The sequence below is a fragment of the Schistocerca cancellata genome, chromosome 10 (genome assembly GCF_023864275.1).
Source record: "Schistocerca cancellata isolate TAMUIC-IGC-003103 chromosome 10, iqSchCanc2.1, whole genome shotgun sequence".
Taxonomy (NCBI): domain Eukaryota; kingdom Metazoa; phylum Arthropoda; class Insecta; order Orthoptera; family Acrididae; genus Schistocerca; species Schistocerca cancellata.
Genome location: NC_064635.1, coordinates 226,339,145 through 226,361,710, shown reverse-complemented (window position 1 = coordinate 226,361,710; position 22,566 = coordinate 226,339,145). Strand labels below are relative to the sequence as shown.

Here is a 22,566-nt window from a genome sequence, read left to right as displayed (position 1 = left end):
TCTCAGGCCTATTAACGACCACGTTAATACGAGGGTCACTCCAAAAGAAATGCACACCATTTTTGTAAAAATACAGTTTTCATTCTGCACGTGTGAAAGTTTTACAGTGTGTAGATACATCCTACCCGCTTGTTTTCAAACTTAGTTCGACCTGTTCCCGTGAGTGGCGCCGTCACAGCACGTCTTCGAGATGGCTGCTACACTTGACGTTCGTCAGAAGCAATGTGCTGTCGTAGAATTCCTGTGCTCTGAACACGACACTGTGGGAAACATCCACAAGAGGTTGAAAAAGGTGTACGGAGATGCTGCTGTCGATCGCAGTACAGTTAGTCGGTGGGCGAGCGGGTTACGTGATGAAAGAGGGCACGGCAATATTGAGGATTGTCCTCGCAGCGGCAGGCCTCGTACTGCGCACACTCCAGACAATGTGCAGAGAGTTAACGAATTGGTGACTGCTGACAGACGCACAACAGTGAACAAATTGTCACGCTACGTTGAGATAGGGGAAGGAAGTGTTTGCAGAATACTGAAAGCGTTGGCGTTAAAAAAGGTTTGTGCCAGGTGGGTTCCCAAGACAGTGGCTCACAAAGAAACAAGAAAAACGGTATGCATCGAATTTTTGGAACAGTACGAGAATGGTGGAGATGAATTTCTTGGAAGAATTGTGACAGGTGATGAAACATGGCTTCATCATTTTTCACCAGAGACGAAGAGGGCAATTAGTAGAGTGGCATCATGCAAATTCACCCAAGGAAAAAACTCTTGCTTGTGGACGTGACAAGTGGAACCACTATAAATTCTGATGCAGATGTGTCGACACTGAAGAAACTTCGAGCTCGACTGAGTCGTGTTCGACCACATCGGCAAAAGCAGGATGTTTTGCTGTTGCACGGCAACGCACGGCCACATGTTAGTCAAAAACCCATGGAAGCGATCACAAAACTCGGATGGACAACACTGAAACACCCGCCTTACAGTCCTGACCTGGCTCCATGTGACCATCATCTCTTTGGGCAACTGAAAGACTCTCTTCGTGGAACAAGGTTTGAAGATGATGACTCCCTTGTGCACGCTGCCAAACAGTGGCTCCCACAGGTTGGTCCAGAATGTTACCGTACGAGTATACAGGCGCTGGTTCCAAGATGGCGTAAGGCAGTTGAGAGGGATGGAAATTATGTGGAGAAATGAAAATATTGTTCCTAAAGGATGTATCTACACACTGTAAAACTTTCAAACACGTAGAATAAAAGATGGATTTTAAAAAAAATTGTGTGCATTTCTTTTGGAGTGACCCTCGTACTTACTGAGGTGTTCATAACGGCGTCTTTATCGTCCTAAACGCATTCTTGACTAACATCAGCTCACCACATACAATTTCAAAGGTAAGTAATGCTCACGACCGTTACAACACGTATTTAAACCAAACCTGATTTGCATCCTCATATTTGTGTTAATAGCGCCACCTTTACACGCCTAGTGCGAAGTTTCTATAAACATCATCTTTCAGATGATCCACGCCTGCCAACTTTCGTTTATGTCGCACAACTTACTAGTGACGGGATTTTTTGCCATCACTTTATGGGAGTGCGCGTGCCCCACCCCCCCCCCCCCACACACACTCACATACCCACTCACGCACACTTCACTAAAAAAAGAAGTTTGACGCTCAAGTGTCGCAACACTAATTCAAGAATTATAATGTGTCAGAAGAATGTTCCAACTCCTATTAACCAGAACGATCTTTCGGATGAAATAAATAAAACTGATGTATGTTTTTTATATTTTTACACAGTAAATGAGTTACAAATCATGTCACACAACAAGTCAGTTATAAATCACATTTAATGCTTTTCTTCATTTTAACACATACAATATAATCAGTTCCAAATCACACTGAATCTTTTATTCCATTTCCTCACATACACAAAAACCATATTTAACTGTGCCTTGCAATACAAATCATTTGTTATGATATGCTGTAATTCTTCACATACACAAAAACCATATTAACTGTGCCTTGCAATACAAATAATTTGTTACGATACGCTGTAAATGCTAACGTATGCTGTCATACAGTGGAACCTACAGACTGAAATAACATACCGAACATCTGTTGTAACATATGAATTTACTACACATGCTTTAACGTACTAAATTTCTTAGAAAATGATCTACTACTGCAAAAAGCATATTAATTCAATTCAAGTAATTTTGTGCAACATCTCCAGCAAGTAACCAACTTTTACAGCTATACTTGTCATAAATGGAATTGACATTGACTTGCATTTCATGGGCAAACAGTATGCAGTACGAATATTATTTCCTTGATGTAACAAGAGCAAGTGTACACTACTGGCCATTAAAATTGCTACACCACTAAGATGACAAGCTACAGATGCGAAATTTAACCGACAGGAAGAAGATGCTGTGATATGCAAATGATTAGCTTTTCAGAGCATTCACATAAGGTTGGCGCCGGTGGCGACACTTACAACGTGCTGATGTGAGGAAAGTTTTCAACCGATTTGCCATACACAAACAGCAGCTGACCCGCGTTGCCTGGTGAAACGTTGTCGTGATGCCTCGTGTAAGGAGGAGAAATGCGTACCATCACGTTTCCGACTTTCATAAAGGTCGGATTGTAGCCTATCGCGATTGCGGTTTATCGTATCGCGACATTGCTGCTCGCCTTAGTCGAGATCCAATGACTGTTAGCAGAATATGGAATCGGTGGGTTCAGCGAGGTAATACGGAACGCCGTGCTGGATCCCAACGGCCTCGTATCACTAGCATTCGAGATGACAGGCATCTTATCAGCATAGGTGTAACGGATCGTGGAGCCACGTCTCGATCCCTGAATCAACAGATGGGGACGTTTGCAAGACAACAACCATCTGCACGAACAGTTCGACGACGTTTGCAGCAGCACGGACTATCAGCTCGGAGTCCGTGGCTGCGGTTACCCTTGACGCTGCATCACAGACAGGAGCGCCTGCGATGGTGTACTCAACGACGAACATGGGTGCACGAATGACAAAACGTCATTTTTTCGGATGAATCCAGGTTCTGTTTACAGCATGATGATGGTCACATCCGTGTTTGGCGACATCGCGGTGAACGCACATTGGAAGCATGTATTCGTCATCGCCATACTGGCGTATCACCCGACGTGGTGATGCCACTGGTTACGCGTCTCGGTCACCTCTTGTTCGCATTGACGGCACTTTGAACAGTCGACGTTACATTTCAAATCTGTTACGACCCGTGGCTCTACCCTTCATTCGATCCCTGCAAAACCCTACATTTCAGCTGGATAATGCACGACCGTATGTTGCAGGTCCTGTACGGGCCTTTCTGGATACAGAAAATGTTCGACTGCTGCCCTGGCTGCACATTCTCCAGATCTCTCACCAGTTGAAAACGTCTGGTCAATGGTGGCCGAGCAACTGGCTCGTCACAATAAGTCAGTCATTACTCTTGATAAACTGTGGTATCGTGTTGAAGCTGCGTGGGCAACTATACCTGTACACGCCATCCAAGATCTGTCTGACTCAATGCCCAGGCGCGTGAAGGCCGTTATTACGGCCAGTGGTGGTTGTTCTAGGTGCTGATTTCTCAGGATCCATGCACCCAAATTGCGTAAAAATGTAATCACATGTCAGTTCTAGAATAATATATTTGTCCAATGAATACCCGTTTATCAACTGCATTTCTTGTTGGTGTAGCGATTTTAATGGCCGGTAGTGTATTAGTTTCACATTCACTCCTGAAAAAGCAGTTAGTCGTAGCTAAAACCAATGTCTATCTGAGAGAACTAACCATTCTAGCGGATTATACACAGAACCACAACAATCTTCCTCTAGGGAGCGTATATTATTTTGTCTTGTAGTTCCACTATGTGGTACCTTATAAACAGAAATTCAGTCAATGGGTGTACGTAGCAGAAAATGTAAAAATTCATTACAGCCATATTTATCAATGTACAAAACTAAAATTTTGCATATGTAAATCAAAAGTGCTGTGTTTTGGCGGAAAAATATAATACAACATGCAGGATTAATATTTTGCCAGAAATATGAATTTTTAATTTTTGATTGTCTTCTTTATTTTTAATTTTTGATTGTCTTCTTTATAAAAAGCCATAACTCAAATTCTAATAATGGAATTAATCTGAAAATTTTACTGTAGTGTCCTGAGAAGGTTATAAGACCACTGAACTACAGTTATTAATTTATGGTACAAACAATATCATTAACAGAGTTTTTATTTCTGCATATCCAAAATTAACTTTTTTTTACATACAATCATCTAAAAATCAGAATGTAATTGCAGGATCTCGTATTTTTTAGTTCCAGCGAGACACCAACATGCAGTGATCAGTTCCTGAAAATTTCATAGCGTTAGAGCATATACATTACGAGCATTGCCTTCTAATAACGTAAAAAATGTAAAAAAGAGAAAATGAGGTTCAAAGATTTTTTTGTCATACTTTTACATGTAATAAGCTTACCTCAATATTAAAATCCTTCATACTGATACTCCTCATCTTCCAGGTTTCCCTTATCTCCCCTTGGAATCTGTGTAGCCTGTATCTACAGGTAAGACACTGATCTGTTAGCTTTCTTGACCCTGATCTCGTCGATGGTGTAAAAAGCTTTTGTCGTAGACACAGCAGGATCTATACCAACTCTCTTCAGCACTTCAATTCTGCCATTATTTCTGTCATTGTAGCAAAAACTGCATCATAGACACCTATTTGGAGTACTTAAACTCCACAGAATGTCCTTTTTGAGCATCTAATTCAAATTAAATTATTGAGGCTTTCATTTGCATTTTGTGTCTTTCCATGAACACATCCTCAATAAATCAGGGTTTGCAAGAAACCTGAATGTGAGCTTAATTGCGTTTATAACAGGTTCTGGTAATGAGTGTTTATGTGAATACGTCTCATTTCTGTTGTTGAACTTACAGCAATCGTCTTTCGGATACAGATTGTGCATTCGTCTTTTGTCAGTGGATAAGCTGAGAGCTTATGTTCTTCATTTCGAGCTGCTTCCTCTTTTTTGTTGGTAAACCGATTTCCACAAAACCTCCCTTTCCTAAACACAGTTTTTCCACTACCCATTATCCATAAATCTTGACTTCCAAGTAAAGGTTTGCGAATTCAACCTTCCACCTATTTATGAGTGTTAGTATTGTAAATACGTACATAAACCACTTGCAAGAAAGTTTTCAGGCAAAGATATGGATGTCAGCCAAAGACATCGAAAGAAAAAGGCCTTCACACTGATAAAAATTCCGCCCAAGCAAGCAATTTCGCAAATGTCGGAAAAGGTGGGAGTGGCCGCCACTGCAGAGTTAATCAGTTCAACAATTTAAAGGCATTTCTAAAGCTGCTATCACGATAAAATTCACACACAACATCGATTAAATTGTGTAGGTAGAGAAAATAACATTTTTGAAAAATTGATTTTTTGGACGAAAATCCATTACATCCCCCTTAAAATGGCTGGATAAAAACTTATTAGAACTATTATTTCCTGTGAAATGACTTTATTGGCAGAAGTAGTTGTAGCTACACACCTTCAATATAATCATCCCCGTAATTTATGACCTTTTGCCAAATGTCCAGAAGGCGTCGTATACCATCTACACGTCTATTTCTGTTGACGTCCCGATTCGACCTTTGTTCTGTACTTACATTAAATGTTTCCTTATCAATATATTGTGGTATTTGTGACATATACCAGGTCTACAACTTTGCTTCCGCCGTTTTTTCTCGAAGTTCGGGGCGCTATTGTGAAAAACTTACAAAAAAAATTAATGTATTGCCCATCGCTGGCCACAACATTCTCCCATGTTTCGGATAGCATACCAATCCCGTAGAGGAAGAACTGGGCGTCTTTTGTGGGGATCCATCAATCGATTCAATTTTGCACTTGTTCACATGATCAGAAGTGCTGGGGAGCCTGACTGTATGCCACTGATCGAAAAAGGTGGCAGTCAGAGAGAACACGGTGGCAGGGATAGGACTTCTCATTTCAACGTTTCCATGTGTATTTTGATGGGTTTTGCAACATGGAGTCCAGCACAGATCTGCTGCAAAATTACCTTTACGTGTCTATCGCTGTATCGTGGTCGTTTGTGTTTCAGTGCTGGGCTCGAACGCATCAGTTGGTTTCGATAATGATGTCCTGTGAAAGTCTTCGTCTGTTTCAGTGGCTACGAAAACGTTCTTCCAGTGCTATGCCAGTCTTCGAGATCAAAATCACCGTTCTTAAGGCGTTGAAAAGATTCTCTGCACGTTCTTCCACTAATAGTTCCATCACCATTGGAACATTTTAAGAGCCACAGCCGCAGATTTCTTCACGTTAAAGCAAAAAATTAAAACTTCCCGCAAATGGCGAGAAACGGATATGTAAGTTGACGTACTTAATCGAGGATAACCTTATCATGGAATCACAAATCGACTAATGTGTTTATGGCATTATGTTTACAGATGCCTAAGCTTATTGTACACTACTGACCATTAAAATTGCTACACCAAGAAGAAATACAGATGACAAACGGGTATTCATTCGGCAATTAAATTATACTAGAACTGACATGTGATTACATTTTCACGGAATTTGTGTGCATAGATCATGAGAAATCAGTACCCAGAACAACCACCTCTGACACAGTAATAACGGCTTTAATACGCCACCGCATTGAGTCAAACAGAGCTTGGATGGCGTGTACAGGTACAGCTGCCCATGTAGCTTCAACACGATACGACAGTTCATCAAGAGTAGTGACTGGCGTACTGTGACGAGCCAGTTGCTCGGCCACCATTGACCAAACGTTTTCAATTGGTGAGAGATCTGGAGAATGTGCTGGCCAGAGCAGAAATCGAACATTTTCTGTATCCAGAAAGGCACGCAACATGCGGTCGTGCATTATCCTACTGAAATGTAGGGTTTCGCAGGGATAGAATGAAGCGTAGAGCCACGGGTCGTAACACATCTGAAATGTAACGTCGACTGTTCAAAGTGCCGTCAATGCGAACAAGAAGTGACAGAGACGTGTAACCAATTGCACCCCATTCCATCACGCCGGGTGATACGCCAGTATGGCGATGTCAAATACACGCTTCCAATGTGCGTTCACCGTGATATCGCCAAACACTAGTCCGTGCTGCTGCAAACGTCGTCGAACTGTTCGTGCAGATGGTTGTTGTCTTGCAAACGTCCCCATCTGTTGACTCAGGGATCGAGACGTGGCTGCACGATCCGTTACAGCCATGCGGATAAGATGCCTGTCATCTCGGCTGGTAGTGATACGAGGCCGTTGGGATCCAGCACTGCGTTCCGTATTACCCTCCTGAACCCACCGATTCCATATTCTGCTAATAGTCATTGGATCTCGACTAAGGCGAGCAGCAATGTCGCGATACGATAAACCGCAATCGCGATAGGCTACAATCCGACCTTTATGAAAGTCGGAAACGTGATGGTACGCATTTCTCCTCCTTACACGAGGCATCACAACAACGTTTCACCAGGCAACGCCGGTCAACTGCTCTTTGTGTATGAGAAATCGATTGGAAACTTTCCTCATGTCAGCACGTTGTAGGTGTCGCCAGCGGCGCCAACCTTGTGTGAATGCTCTGAAAAGCTAATCATTTGCATATCACAGCATCTTCTTCCTGTCGGTTAAATTTTGCGTCTGTAGCACGTCATCTTCGTGGTGTAGCAGTTTTAATGGCCAGTAGTGTATTAAACCTATGACCAACCACCCGAATCCCAGTTGCCGCTACTGCCGTCTATTGCAAAACGGCGGAAACAAAGTTGTAGACCTAATATGTTTAACTTTTCTTATAGGTCTTCTACCTTTCCTTCATAACGTGAGCTTCCTCATGCATATACTTGAATGATACCCAAAGAATACCTTGTTTATTTTCAAAATATGCCATGCTCTTTCTTCTGTGTTTCTTTCATTGTCAGCATTATCAGCACCTGTCAGAGTTAGGAAGGAGTGGTGGTGTTGGGGGGGTGGGGTGGGGGGGGGGGGGTGAGGTCTTGATTGGGCCAGCAGGTCTAATAGTCCAATATCCAGATTTTTGTGGCATTCGGATGTGAGAGTGGCCCATTTTTTTGACAACATGGGAATGTTAGAGCAGACATACTCGTCGACAAACTTCCAGTTGATCAAGTCTGACCACCAGCTCTGTCGCCACAGAACAAGCATGGGCTTCTGTGCAACATTCTGTGCCATCCCACATCACTGGTCAGAGGCTACCAGAGCCTGGACTAGGGTATTACCACAGCACAAACTGTATTTGGAGTGCCGTCGTGACTGGGAAGTGTCAGCTGTTGATGAATGGCATTGTGTTCATGAATGAATCACAGTTCTGGACTACCCAGGAACAGCGTTGCCGGTACGTATGGCAGCGACCTGGGACAGGTCCCTACTCTTCCTATGTTTTGCAGAGACACAGCAGTATTACCCGTGGCATCATGATGTGGGGTACCACTGGGTATGACTTCAGGTCACGGATGGTACTGGCTGAGAGGGCTCCGAACAACGCTCATCACGGACAGCTTGCGTCCTCATCTGTTACGCCTTTGCAAATGTACTGCAGTGCCATTTTGCGACGGGACAGTGTTCATCCACGTGGCACATGTCTCTATGAGCTGCCTGGCTGACCACGAACGACCTCACAACCAGGAAGACCCCCCCCCCCCTCCAAGTTCCGTCCCCCACGGCAAATATGTGGAACCAGCTCACAAGCCATCATTACGAAGTTCTTTGGTAGGTTGATTGGGGTTGAAGGGACCAAACAACAAGGTCACCAGTCCCTTGTTTTAAAGGTCATCATTACCAAGTGAATCAACTACATTGAAAGATGGCTACACTGCGTCACAGCGCCAGAGATTGCGCCAAAGAGTATGATTCAGCCGCCTCCACTGGCAGTCGTAGTTCAGAAGCCGTGGGCAGTCGTAGTTCTGAAGTTGCCGTGGGCAGTGGTAGTTCTGAAATTGCCGTGACTAGTTGTGAGCATGTCGTGTGCAGTTGTTCTGATGGGCTAGACAGCCGATGCTGTTCGATTGGGGATGTTGTAATGATCAGAGTGTATTTTTCGTCAATATATATGAAGGTAAAAAAAAAAATTATTTTCAAATTTCCTAACTAACAATGGGTCTTGGACACAGGTTCAGTCAACAAAGCATCTGGCTTGTGTTCATGTATTAGAGTGTAATTCTGGTTTCTATGTGCAATTACACTATTTCTGTTTTTTTTTTAAATTACTTCAGTGTAAATGGTGCTTAAAATACCTTGTCTTATTGAGGAAGAACCGTGCCAGATGTGTACGTTGAATCACACTTCCACACACAGAACAGTTACACTTGTGCTTTGTTGTTTCGTAGTTTTTGTTTCGTAGCTTTTATAGTTGCTGGGGACTTAATTAATCAATTGTGTTAACGTAAATTTCCTTTCATTCTTTATTGTTATTTTATGCAGTCAGATTGCGTGCTAATACTACTCAGGGCCAACCGGTTACGAGACTTCGTAACCGGACACACAGCTACTAAAACTAAAAATATTTGCATTATATTTAATTAAGCCCCCATGCAACATGTATCCTGGCCACAAGGGGTGCAACGTCAAACTGACATGTGGGCTTATACTGGCAAGTCCTTTGTAAATATGATTAGATTTTATGATCGCTAATATAATATTGTATACCCTCTTATCCCGTGAAGTTACACTTCATTCATTGCCCCCCCCCCCCTCCCCGCCCTGTGTGCTTAACTTTTTTGTCAGGCAGTACATAAGCTCATGATCTATATTCTAGTACGCCACTCGTGCCATAGAATTCAGCAATGAACAAGGAGAAGAATCAAAGTGAATCTCTCCTCAATCATGTTATTAACAACGTAACCATAGGACTTTTTATATCTGGATATTCATAATGCAGGTAGGAATACGGTCTGTTACAGCAATGATGCCTTGAGCAGACGTACCAACATACCGGAAATTTAATGCGATAAGAAAAATTTTACATACGGAGCATAGTACACAGACATACACTGAAGAGCCATAGAAACTGGTGCAGCTGCCTAATATCGTATAGGGTCCCCACGAGCACGCAGAAGTGCCGCAATAGGACATGGCATGTACTTTACTAGTGTCTGAAGTATTGCTCGAGGAAAGTGACACCATGAATCCTGCACGGCTGTCCATAAATCCGTAAGCTACGTTTACACTGAGGGATTTGTCGCGGAGATCTGTAGCCGGCACAAGTCGCGGAGAAAAGTATCTCGGCACATGTATATCGCGACTTAGACCAGGTAGATGTGCCCGCCACAAGCAGCCAGGTAGAGCTTTCTCACTGGCGACATGTAGCGAGTCAGTTCCACGGAACATGGCGTCTGACGAAGACCTTTTATTTCTGTGCGCTAGCGCTGTGAATCTAATTGTAAAACGGGAGAATAAAAATCGGAGAAAGGAACGTAGATGGTGGATGCGTTATTTTCTCAATAAACCGTGTAGTCATGGAGCTTACAGTTCAGTGATGAGTGACCTAACAGTTCAAGACGTACAGGGTTTCAAAATTTTTGTTCGTACATCTACGACGGACTTTGAAGTATTAATAAATATGACGCCCAATACTACACATTGAAGAACACAAATTTTCGAGATGCTTTAACTCCTGCTGAACAACTTGCCGTTACATTACGCTTTTTAGTTACTGGGGATTCATATAGCTCGTTGATGTACATGCACAGGATTTCCAAATCCAAAATCAGTCAAATAATACCAAAAGTGTGTCAAGATATAATAAAGGCGTTTCAAAGAGAAATTAAGGTAGAAACTGTTATCTTTATCTATCTTTTATTTAAAAATAGACTTAAAATTTAAAATGAAAAAGCTATTACTACTTGACAACTTCAGCTATCTTCTGAAAAAATATATACATTTTCGGACTGGCCCTCAAAGTTCAATTCAGTTACTTGTACACTCAAATTCTTCTAGCTCTTCCACTTTTGCTTCGAAGATCAAATCTTGTATCTTCTTTTGTAAAATTGTTAAACGTTTATTGTTCTGTATTTCTCTCACTTGACATTCGACGTATTTTGAAAACGACGTGAACTTGTTCTTTTTCCCTAAAATGTGCTGGCTAGTGCGCTTGAGCCCCTCGTATGCAGCATCATCTGTTGTGTTTAGATTACCGTTGATAATTTTGGCTTTCTTCCGCGGTTGACTTGAAGGCTCTATTGTGTACTTGAGGTACTCTGTTGTTCTCTGCAGGTCCTCTGTTCCTCTTCCAGCGTTGTGTCCTCTTCACTTTTCTCTTCGGATGTCCACTAAAAAAAAAGGAAAAACATTCTTCAAATTTTTTGTTTCTTTTTTTCAGGGACCGAATTCTGAAGCACAGTGGAAACAAATTGCACGAGAATTTGAGATTTGCTGGAACTTTCCTCACTGCATAGGGGCTGTTGATGGTAAACGCGTATATATAGTTAATCCTGCACATGCTGGAAGCATTAGTAGATGCCGACTACCAGTTTCTTTATGCAGATGTGGGGTACAAGGACGTATATCAGATGGAGGTGTATTTAATCGTACAAGCTTCAACAAAGCCCATCAATCAGGTGCGCTGCATTTACCAGGGTCGAAATCTGTGTCTGGAACAACACTGTCTACACCCTACGTAATTTTTGCTGACGATGTCTTTGTTTTACAACAACACGTCATGAAGCCCTTCCCAGGGAGTCATAACAAAGGCAGCAAAGAAAGAATAAATAATTACAGGCTCAGTAGAGCCCGTCGAGTTGTAGAAAAAGCCTTCGGCATATTACCATCAGTCTTTCGTGTTATACGAAAACCGATTCACCTCGATCCCCAGAAAGCAAGAATTGTAACTTTGTGCTGCATTTATCTCTACAATTTCATAAGAAGAAATCGAGAAGCTCGTATAATTTATTCGCCGCCAGGCAGTTTCAGTTATGAAAATATAGAACGAGGGACCATAGAACCTGTGAGATGCAGAGACCACCACCACTCACATCGCTACCAAGAACGGGTAGAAATGTGGGGAGTTTGGTGGCCAGCGGAAGTGTTTAAATTCAGAAGAGTGGTCCTGGAGCCACTCTGTAGTATTTCTGGACGTGTGGGGTGTCGCATTGTCCTGCTGGAATTGTCCAAGTCTGTCAGAATTCACAATGGACATGAATGGATGCGGATGATCAGACAGGAAGCTTACATACATGTCACCTGTCAGAGTCGTATCTAGACGTACCAGAGGCCTCATATGACTCCAACTGCACACGCCCCACGCCATTACAGAGCTTCCACCAGCTTGAACAGTGTCCATGGATTCATGACATTGTCTCCATACCCATACACGTCCATCTGCTCGACACACTTTGAAACGAGACTCGTCCAACCAGGCAACATGTTTTCATTCATCAACAGTCCAATGTCGGCGTTGATGGGCCCAGGCGAGGCGTAAAGCTTTGTGTCGTGCAGTCATCGAGGGTACACAAGTGGTCCTTTGGCTCCGAAAGCCCATATCGATGATGCTCCGTTGAATGGTTCGCACGTGACACTTGTTGATGACCCAGCATTGAAATCTGCAGCAATTTTTGAAAGCATTGCACTTCTGTCACGTTGAACGATTCTCTTCAGTCGTCGTTGGTCCCGTTCTTGCAGGATCTTTTTCCGGCTGCAGCGATGTCGGAGATTTGATGTTTACAGATTCCTGATATTCACGGTACACTCATGAAATGGTCGTAACCGAAAATCTCCACTTCATCGCTACCTCGGAGGTGCTGTGTCCCAACGCTCGAGCGCCGACTATGACACCACGTTCAAACCCACTTAAATCTTGATAACCTGCCGTTGTAGCAGGAGTAACCGATCTGAGAACTTCGCCACACACTTGTTGTCTTGTATTACATATCTCTGTATTTGAATACGCATGCGTCTACCACTTGCTTTGGAGCTTCAGAGTACATACTTGTATTATGGCAGTTGAGATAGTGTAGGAAGCGTCCAAGGTGCGGTTTTCCTTCCCAGGCTCTGAAGAGGAATGCGGCGATAGAAACACATGCTGGCAAGGCACTTCTCGCAGTTTCTAGATCGCGGACGCAACTGGGAGCTGTATATGAGTTGCAACTTGACTCTCGTTTCAGTTCTCTTCTCACGGCATTTGTGCGCGTATTGCAGGAGGTAGACATCTTACTGAAATTATGGGAGACCTTAAGAATGAACATGAACAGTCACGTCCGCAAGAAACTTCTCTTTTTTTTTTTTTTTTTTTGACCATGTTCAGACCTGGCACCAGGGCGGTAGACTGTAGCGGTGAAAGGAACAAGCGCTATGTCTCCACGAACGCTGCTAACTGCTTGAGCAGTGGAGACATAGCGCCTGCTGCTCTCACTGCCACTGTCCACCGTCATGGTGGCAAGTCTGAAGACGGTCGAAAACTGGCCGAAACCGGTAACTTCATAAAAAAAAAGAAGTTTCTTGCGGTTGTGGCTGTTCATGTTCATTACTAATTAAAAAACCGCTGTTCTTCAAGAGCCATATTCCCAAAAATTACTAAGGGAAACCTTTCTCAAGCAAAGGACGAGACTTGGATTTTTACCTTTTTTTTGTAGTATGTGATTGCTCATTGCAATATTTTCTTTTCCAGTAACGTGTACACCGTCCTCTTTGATTGCCAAAGATTCCGCACCAAAGAAAATCAATCTGTTCCAGAAGAATTGGCTTTTCAGATGTTGGGTGGTGCTCGAAGCAGTGAAGTTGCTTCTGGAGATATCAGTCTACAGTGCACAATGCGCTGCGAGCCGGGTACAGCTTCAGCACAATGGTTAATTGAACACCACCGCCATCACAGTACTGGCTCAGCTTTTGTGTCGCTGGAGGCAACACTGGACACTTTACGCTCAGTTGTACTAGCGGAGTCGTGTGTCTTTGTGAACGGTCTGGAGAAACTGAAGTGTGTTAAGGACTTCGTGCCACAATGTGATGTGCAAAATATTGAGGATACGGGCTGCTCGCCAGTTCCTGCGCCGCGAATGAAAATGTGTGTTGACAAATACGGAAAGTGATTGCTAAATTAAATGTACGACTTCCACTTGCGAGATTTGCTATTTGACATCAATGAGAGGAATGAACCTTGTCGTAGGTCAATGATAGGATTGTAATGTTTCTTACAGTAAAATTAATATCTACTTTATTTTTGTTCGTTTGGTTTTTCCCCCTTCACCCCTGCAAGTTGTTGCACAGAGCGAGTCAGCTGCCCCTACCGCTGTCGTTTGATGCAACCCGCAATGTTATAACTGGCCTTTATAAAAATCGAGAGCGAGGTTTTCATATTCTCTCACTTGCCACTTGCGAACTATTAATCCTACAGAAAAATGAGCAGAAACCTTTTTGTAGGAAATTTAATGTAGTTAAATTTTGTGTTAGGATATATTTTCGCTGGAGGCAACGGATTTCGAGTTACTCAAACGTACAAAAGTGACCTTCAAACATCCACTTCCACTCCACACTCACCCCACACCAGTCAGCATTTCTAATATGTCGTTCGTGGCACTTCTCCTACCACTGTACAAAAATTTCTGACTACACGAACTATTTCCAATATTCGACCCTTTTTGGTTTCTACTGATTGGGCTGTTAAGCCACCAGCATAATGATAATTCATCAACATTAATAATTTAAACATGTCCTTGAGGGTATTTTACGATGATTCCTGGTCCTCAGAACGAACGGCATTGAAGGCACGTAATATGATTTACCCATGTCTCTATTATCGACGTGAAATGTCCTGTATGCGATGACGTCACGGCTGTTAAAACTTTCAAGCGCCGCAACTTTGTCTACTTTTGGTCCACGGACGAGGGCTACGGTTACCCATCCGTTACCTTGCTGCAGGGTATCATTATTGGTAATGGTGAAGTTAAGAACTCCACCACAGAACACTGATGGACCATGAAGGATGACTTGCGCACCTACGTAGTTCGAGGTATTAATAGCAGTATTGTCTATCGCTTTATACACTGTAGGGCGGGTACGCGTCCTTCTCCTATAATAGCGTGGCATCTTAAATGTTACGCTGAAACCAATTACGTTGAGAACTTGATAAAAAAACGGCTCTGAGCACTATGGGACTTAACTACTTTGGTCATCAGTCCCCTAGAACTTAGAACTACTTAAACCTAACTAACCTAAGGACATCACACACATCCATGCCCGAGGCAGGATTCGAACCTGCGACCGTAGCGGTCGCGCGGTTCCGGACTGCACGCCTAGAACTTGATCCAAACTTAACCCTTACAAGCATAGTAGTTTCGCCGCCAGAAGGCCTCAGAAATATTTGTTTCATTCATGCTGTTAAAATTCACAAAATATTTAGGTAAAATTTTTACAAACATCAATTTTACAATTTGTAAGTTCTCGGCTAAGATGATGGTATAATAAGGCCAGTCAACGAAGACCAAAAAAGGTCACCTGTGGGAAATAATTCGTAGAGCAACAAATATTTTTACACTAGTAAGTGGGAGTGCCATGAACAACATACTAGAAACCCTGACTGGAGGGGAAGCGTGGGGGTGGGGATCCACTTGAAAGTCATTTTTGTAAGGTCATTGTTGTAAGGTCATTTTGGTATTTTTTTATTTTTTTGAGAAACTCGAAAACTACAGCCATCAGCGAAAACATATCCCAGTGCAAATTTTAAATACATTTAATTTTCTACAGCAAGTTCCTGTTCATTTCTTCTGAAGGACTAACAATTTGTGTGTATCGAGTGAAACAATATGAAGATCTCACACGTGGTTTGTGAAGGGCAGCTATAACTCTGCGGCTTCCATAACATGAAAGCATCAGGAGCTGCTGAATCACCCCGTATATATAAACATTTTAATGTTAATGCATCATTCTGATAAGATCCTGCTCTTGCTGTTGACATTTTAATCGACAAGCAAGATTAAATAGCTTATGAACTACATCGCTTAGCGTAAAAAATTTATCCCAGGAGAGTGGTTATCACGAAAATAACTGATGACCTTCATCAGGCTGATTTCGATGACCTGATTGCGTATTCCAAACACAGTCATGCTATACATATTTATTAATAGTAACTAAGGTTTACTCCAAATATATATGGGGCGCTGGTCTAAAAGATAAAAGTCGCATTGACGATGGAGACGCGCTTAGAAAAGTATGCAGAAGTAGTAGTAGGATTTCAAACTATTTACAAACAAACTTAGATCAGGAATTTTATAATACTCGTGCCAAGAAGCTAATGCAAAGACAAAATTAATCATTACTCACCGTTCTCTACCCTGAAAGCTTCAGTTGTGGGGCAATTTAATAGAACTCTTAAAGGTACGATGTTTAAAAGTTTCACTGCTCAAGGTTCTTTCAAATGGATTAATACGGTGCAAGATCTAGTAAGTCAATACAACCACACAAAACATGGAACAATTAATATATGACCCGAATAAAATCATGATGACAAATACAGGAAACGCTAAATTCAGATTCGGCAATTTTGTTAAAATTAGCAAACATAATACAATTTTCGAGAAAGGGCTCACTCTCAACTAATCTACTAACATATTCAAAGTTCTAGACGTTCGGAAAACAAATCCAAGGATATACCTGGTGGCCTATTACACCGTCCAGTAACACTGATGTGACCACAACCTACGTTCGATGTCAGCACTAGCAATCGAGAGTGGGGAGAGAGGGGGGGGGGGGCAGCGTGAGGTGTCGGAAAACAAAGGAGTGATTGCCGATATGCGGGAATGGAATGATTTTATCTGACGCCCAGAAGGGCACCATCATCGGCTTTCGGGCCAAGGGTGGAAGAATTTCCGAAATGGCTAAATTTGGAAACTGTTCGCATGCCTCTGTGGTTAAACTATGTCATGCATGACAAAATGGAAGTATCCAAAACAGGTGCTGAAGCAACTGTGGTGCACCACAGGGTGTAAATTTTAAGTTGACAAACCAGAATAACTCGAAAAATAAGCTTGACACGGAAAAATGTGTAGAATCCAAAGTTGATTATTTTCGAGGGGGACATCTGCTGGTGCTAAAATTAGCCATCCACCCGTGCCCCCTGGGGGTGGGGCGGGAGGCAACTTTAAAATTTCAAATTTTTATTGCAGAATGAGATTCTACATAAAAAACTACGAACATTTTGTCTTAAACATTTGTTTTGATACTTGGTAGTTGGCGCCGCAATTTAAGAAAATCCATGTTCTCATTTTTGCGTGGAAAAAGGTTACGGATAAATAAAAAATGCTTATTTACTTCGTAAATTTTGATTCGCTATATGTGGGTCAACATTTGTAAAACTCTAATTCCTCTCTGTCAAATCCACCCTATGGGGAGAGAGAGAGAGAGAGAGAGAGAGAGAGAGTTTTAGTTTTAGCGAATCAAATTTACGAAGTAAATAAGTATTTTTTATTTATCCGTAACCATTTTCCACGCAAAAATGAGAACATGGATTTTCTTGAATTACAGTGCCAATAACCAAGAATCAAAACAAATGTTTAAGACAAAATGTACGTAGTTTTTATGCAGAATCTGATTCTGCAATAAAAAATGGCGGTTCCCATTTGAAATTTTAAAGTTAACTCCCCCCCGGGGGACTGGGGTGGAGGGCTAATTTTAACACCAGCAGATGTCCCCCTCGAAAATAATCAACTTTGGGTTCTACACTTTTTTTGTGTGATGCTTCTTTTTCGAGTTATTCTGGTTTGTCAATTTACAATTTACACTCTGCAGGTGACAGAAAAAAAATGGTTCAAATGGCTCTGAGAACTATGCGACTTAACTTCTGAGGTCATCAGTCGCCTAGAACTTAGAAATAATTAAACCTAACTAACCTAAGGACATCACACACATCCATGCCCGAGGCAGGATTCGAACCTGCGACCGTAGCGGTCACGCAGGTGACAGAGGTAAACGACAGCTGCAGAGGTGTGTACAGGCAAACAGACGTGGAGCTGTTCAAAAATTGCCCGCCCAGTTGAACCAATGGACTACCAACAGTGTTTCCTCAACAGACCATTCAGCGAACGTGAAGGTAGTGGCTTATAAAGTGCTTATTCGACCGATTCTCGAGTATTGTTCATCTGTCTGGGATCCCTATAAGATAGGAATGATAGAACTGATTGAGAAGATCCGACGAAAGGCGGCGCGCTTCGTCACGGGATGGTTTAGTCGGCACGAGAGCGTTACCGAGATGCTCAACAAACTCTACTGGCAGACGTTACAGGAGAGGCATGTGCATGGCGGAGAGACTACAGCACTTTCCGCAAAGATTCGGACAATATATTATCCCCCCTCCCCTACAAACACACACACACACACACACACACACACACACACACACACACACACACACGTAATGACAATGAGGGGAAAATTCGATAAATTAGAGGCAACACAGAGGCTTACCGACAACAATTCTTCTCGCGTACTATTCACGAGTGGAACAGGGTTAGAGGGCTCAGTTAGTGATACAAAAAGTACTCACCGCCACACTCCATTAGGTGGGGAGTATGATGTAGATGAACGATGAAGTCGTGAGAGTGTGTATTATTTAGTTTGAAATTTTCGTTGGAGTGGGAGAATGATTTCCGCTAAACTGCATTGCTTTCAGTACCTGTTAATAACGTGTAGAGCCATTTGTGTGCTACTGCAGAACTTTTAATATTTGTCAGGAAGAATGCTCTAGTCACCAATCATACTCATTGGCAAAAAACAATCCCTTTAAAAGCAGATTTACATACTCGTTCCTGACAAGATTGATATTATAAAGTTGAATACCAATTCTGTCAAAACCTGCTAACATCGAATACCGCATTAAAAGCGAGAAACTACGAAATATGGTTGCGAATAAAAATAAAATTGAATACGAAAAATATACTAATGTGCGATTACATCGCGCAGTTCGCACACATATTCGTAAGCAATAACAAATAAACGTGTGTCTGTAGAATCACAGTGGGACAAAATCAACTTGTATAATATGAAACAATAGTAGATATGGAATCATTTACTTACCCCGATATTATCGATGCGAGCAAAATTTTAGCAGAAAATGGGAGCAACACACTTACAACGCAACTCAAAGGGTACAATAAAACAACACGTACTATCAGGAACACAATGAGTAGAAACCAGCTTCTGAGTAATGTCAGGTGCTTTTTAGCTTTCCTGTCGATAATAACCACACGGTCGAAATCGCAGTTTGGGTTTTATAAATAAATAATTTTACAATCAAAAGATTACCAATATTTTGTTTACAGAATTTCACATGACTGCTAACCAGGACTACGAAAAGTTAGTTTGGTTTCTGATTAACAGTTCTCGATTATATAACTTTGCGAGGTATACTGGAATCGGCATGCGTATTCAAATACAGAGATCTGTAAACACGAAGGCGCTGCGGTCGGCAAAGCCAATATAAGACAAGTGTCTGGCGCAGTTGTTAGATCGGTTACTGCTGCTACAGCAGTAGATGATCACGATTTAAGTGAGTTTGACGTTGTGTCAGACGGTGCACAAGCGATGGGACACAGCATCTCCGAAGTAGCGATGAAGTGCGTATTTTCCCGTACGACCATTTCACGAGTGTACCGTCAATATCAGATATCCGATAAAACATCAACTCTCTGACATCGCTGCGGCCGGAAAAAGATCCTGCAAGAACGGGACCAACGACGACTGAAGAGAATCGTTCAACGTGACAGAGGTGCAACCCTTCTACACATTGCTGCACATTTCAATGCTGGGCCTCAACAAGTGTACGCGTGCGAACCATTCAACGAAACATCATCCATATGGGCATTCAGAGCCAAATGCCGACTCGTGTACCCTTGATGGCTGCACGACACAAAGCTTTCCGCCTCGCCTGGGCCCGTCAACGCCGACATTGGACTGCTGATGACTGGAAACATGTCGCCTGGTCGGACGAGTCTCGTTTCAAATTGTATCGAACAGATGGACGAAATACGGGTATGGAGACAACCTCTTGAATCCATGGACCTGCATGTCAGCAGGGGACTGTTCAAGCTGGTGGAGGCTCTCTAATGGTCTGGGGCCTGTGCAGTTGGGAGTGATATGGGGCCCCTGATAACGTCTAGATACGACTCTGACATGTGACATGTACGTAAGCATCCTGTATGATAACCTGCAACCATTCGTGTCCGTTGTGCATTCCGATGGACTCCGACAATTCCAGCAGTTTAATGCGACACCCCATACGTCCAAAATTGCTATAGAGTGACTCCAAGAACACTCTTCTGAGTTTAAACACTTCCGCTGGCCTCCCAACTCCCCTGACATGAACATTACTTAACACATCTGGGATGCCTTGCAATGTGCTGTTTAGAAGAGATCCCCACCCCCTTATATTCTTATGGATTTATGGACAGCCCTCCAGCACTCACGGTGTCAGTTCCCTCCAGCACTACTTCTGACATCAGTCGAGTCCATGCCACGTCGTATTGCGGCACTTCTGCGTGCTCGCGGGGTCCCTACACGATACTAGACAGATGTACCAGATGTTTTGGCTCTTTGGTGTAAATCTACGGAATTTCTGAAAGTCGATTTCGGACCAGTGGTGTAGAACTTTTCTTTTTCACGAATTGCGACTTGTCAGTTATCACTTGTAGTACTATATCTGACATAGTACCTGAATTTTTTGTGCAGTCTATCTGTGTAGCCTACTTTGATTATGCTCACAGACAGAATATATGTAACTACTGAACATTAGTGTTGGTACCTTGGGATTTCCCTTTTCCCGAAGATTTACTGAACTAGCCAAGTTCTGTACAGGTGTCCCTACCATAGGAGACATATCCAGCTGAATGTTCAGCATTAACCTTACAGCAGAGAGGTCTTATCCGCTCCCAATACCTAAGGGTCCTTCCCATCTCAACAATACTCCTAAGTTTTCGTACTGTGCAAAGCTATGATGGCCGGTGAGGAAGGAGGCTACAGTTAGGATAAAGGAATCATAAAAAACCGAGTTTGAAGAAGTGTCCACACACACAGAGAGTCACACACACCATTCATGCAAACAAGCAAGCACACTTCACACACTCACGGCCGCCAGTTCTAGCAACTTACGCATTTGGGTCTGAGCTTCCACAGGTAGAGGTCATGTGTGCAAGAAGTGTGCTTGTCTGTATAAATGATGTGTGTGTGTGTGTGTGTGTGTGTGTGTGTGTGTGTGTGTGTGACTTTTACTGATCAAGGTTGTGGCCTAAACCTTTGTGTAAGGGTCTTAATTGAGCCTGTCTTTGACGTAACGTATCTTTTTTATGGCAAGTAGCAAGCTATCTTTTCCTCCACTGTTGATATTCCTATGTGGAGTTTCCATTGTTAGGAAACGTAACTTATTAAATGGAGTGTGTATGTAACTTTTGGCGCAACCTCACAACAATCATTTGCTAAGAAAGTTATGCTGTACACTGATGATAAAAAGTATTTTGGTCACATGCTTAATAACTTGTTGTTTCGCCTTTTAAATATAACACAGCACCAGTTCTACATGGCATGGATTTTACTGGGCGTTGTTCGGTTTCCGGAGGAATGTGGGAATACATGCAGGGCACGTTCGAGGTCATTTCTCTGCACAAGCGATTTATCATTTGGTGTCCTCCCCTGTTTAGACACTTTCAGGTGTGTCAATTTTTTCAACTAATTGTGATTAGATTGGATTGGACTGGACTGATGAGTTTAAAGGAACCAAACTACGAGGTCATCAGTCTCTCCAGTCTATAAACATCAAGCTGGGAAGAGTCGTCCACATGCAAAGAAACACAAATCATGATGAATCTGACTGAAACCGAGAATCAATATAATCAAGAGAGAGAAGCAAGTAGAAATTAGAGAGGGGTGAGAGGTAAAGATGCGTGAGTTGCCCCATCCAGAAAGCAGCTCGGCACCCCCGAGACATGTTATGCAACAGGAGATGCACCTTCTGCATCTGACCACTGCGCTCTCGCCCTCCACTACTACCAGAAAATTAATAACATGGTCAACCTGATGAAATCCCAGGAAAGAGGAAGACGACGATGAGACAGTAAACGAACAACAGATGTAAAAGAAGGATTAAGAAGTGGGAAGGGTAGGAGCCGGGACATATCAACAAGCTAGGATGGCCATGGGTCCCCAGGGTCAGAGCAGGCAACGGGACACCCCACCAATTCCTCGAGCAACCGATGAGGCCAATATGCCCTAACTCACAGAGATGAGCAGAAACCGTTTTCATAGTTAAAACATATAACTAAATCAGTTACTTTGGTGGCGTTCACAAGTACCAGTGTGTCAGCAAATTTTAGGTTTCACCATAAGGAGACCAAATTGGGTCAGTCCAGCAGGATGTGGTCCATCATCGTCAGATGGACACACATGGGCAGTGGTGCGGATTCTCACATCATAGGGAGGCCACGAGTCAGCCAAATGTGGTCAATGTCAAGCCAACAGAGAACAGTAGATTCCTAGTGACAGTCACAATGGGATGGCTGCCACAGGGTTCTA

At 42.7% G+C, this 22,566-nt stretch overlaps 1 protein-coding gene across 16 annotated transcripts in view; it reads right to left on the bottom strand.

Moving 5' to 3' along the window:
- LOC126106362 (zinc finger protein 501-like) overlaps positions 1-22,566 on the bottom strand; it is a 246,656-nt gene that overhangs the window by 58,196 nt on the left and 165,894 nt on the right. For 3 of the 16 annotated variants that reach the window (XM_049912623.1, XM_049912621.1, XM_049912620.1), the window contains one exon: positions 11,217-11,351. The exons of 10 other annotated variants lie outside the window; for them this stretch is intronic. In XM_049912623.1, the coding sequence (XP_049768580.1) occupies positions 11,217-11,351 (135 nt within the window). Of the gene's footprint in view, positions 1-1,840; positions 4,384-10,861; positions 11,352-22,566 lie in introns of those variants that run through there. 3 more of the 16 variants (XM_049912627.1, XM_049912626.1, XM_049912622.1) reach the window with 2 other exon arrangements.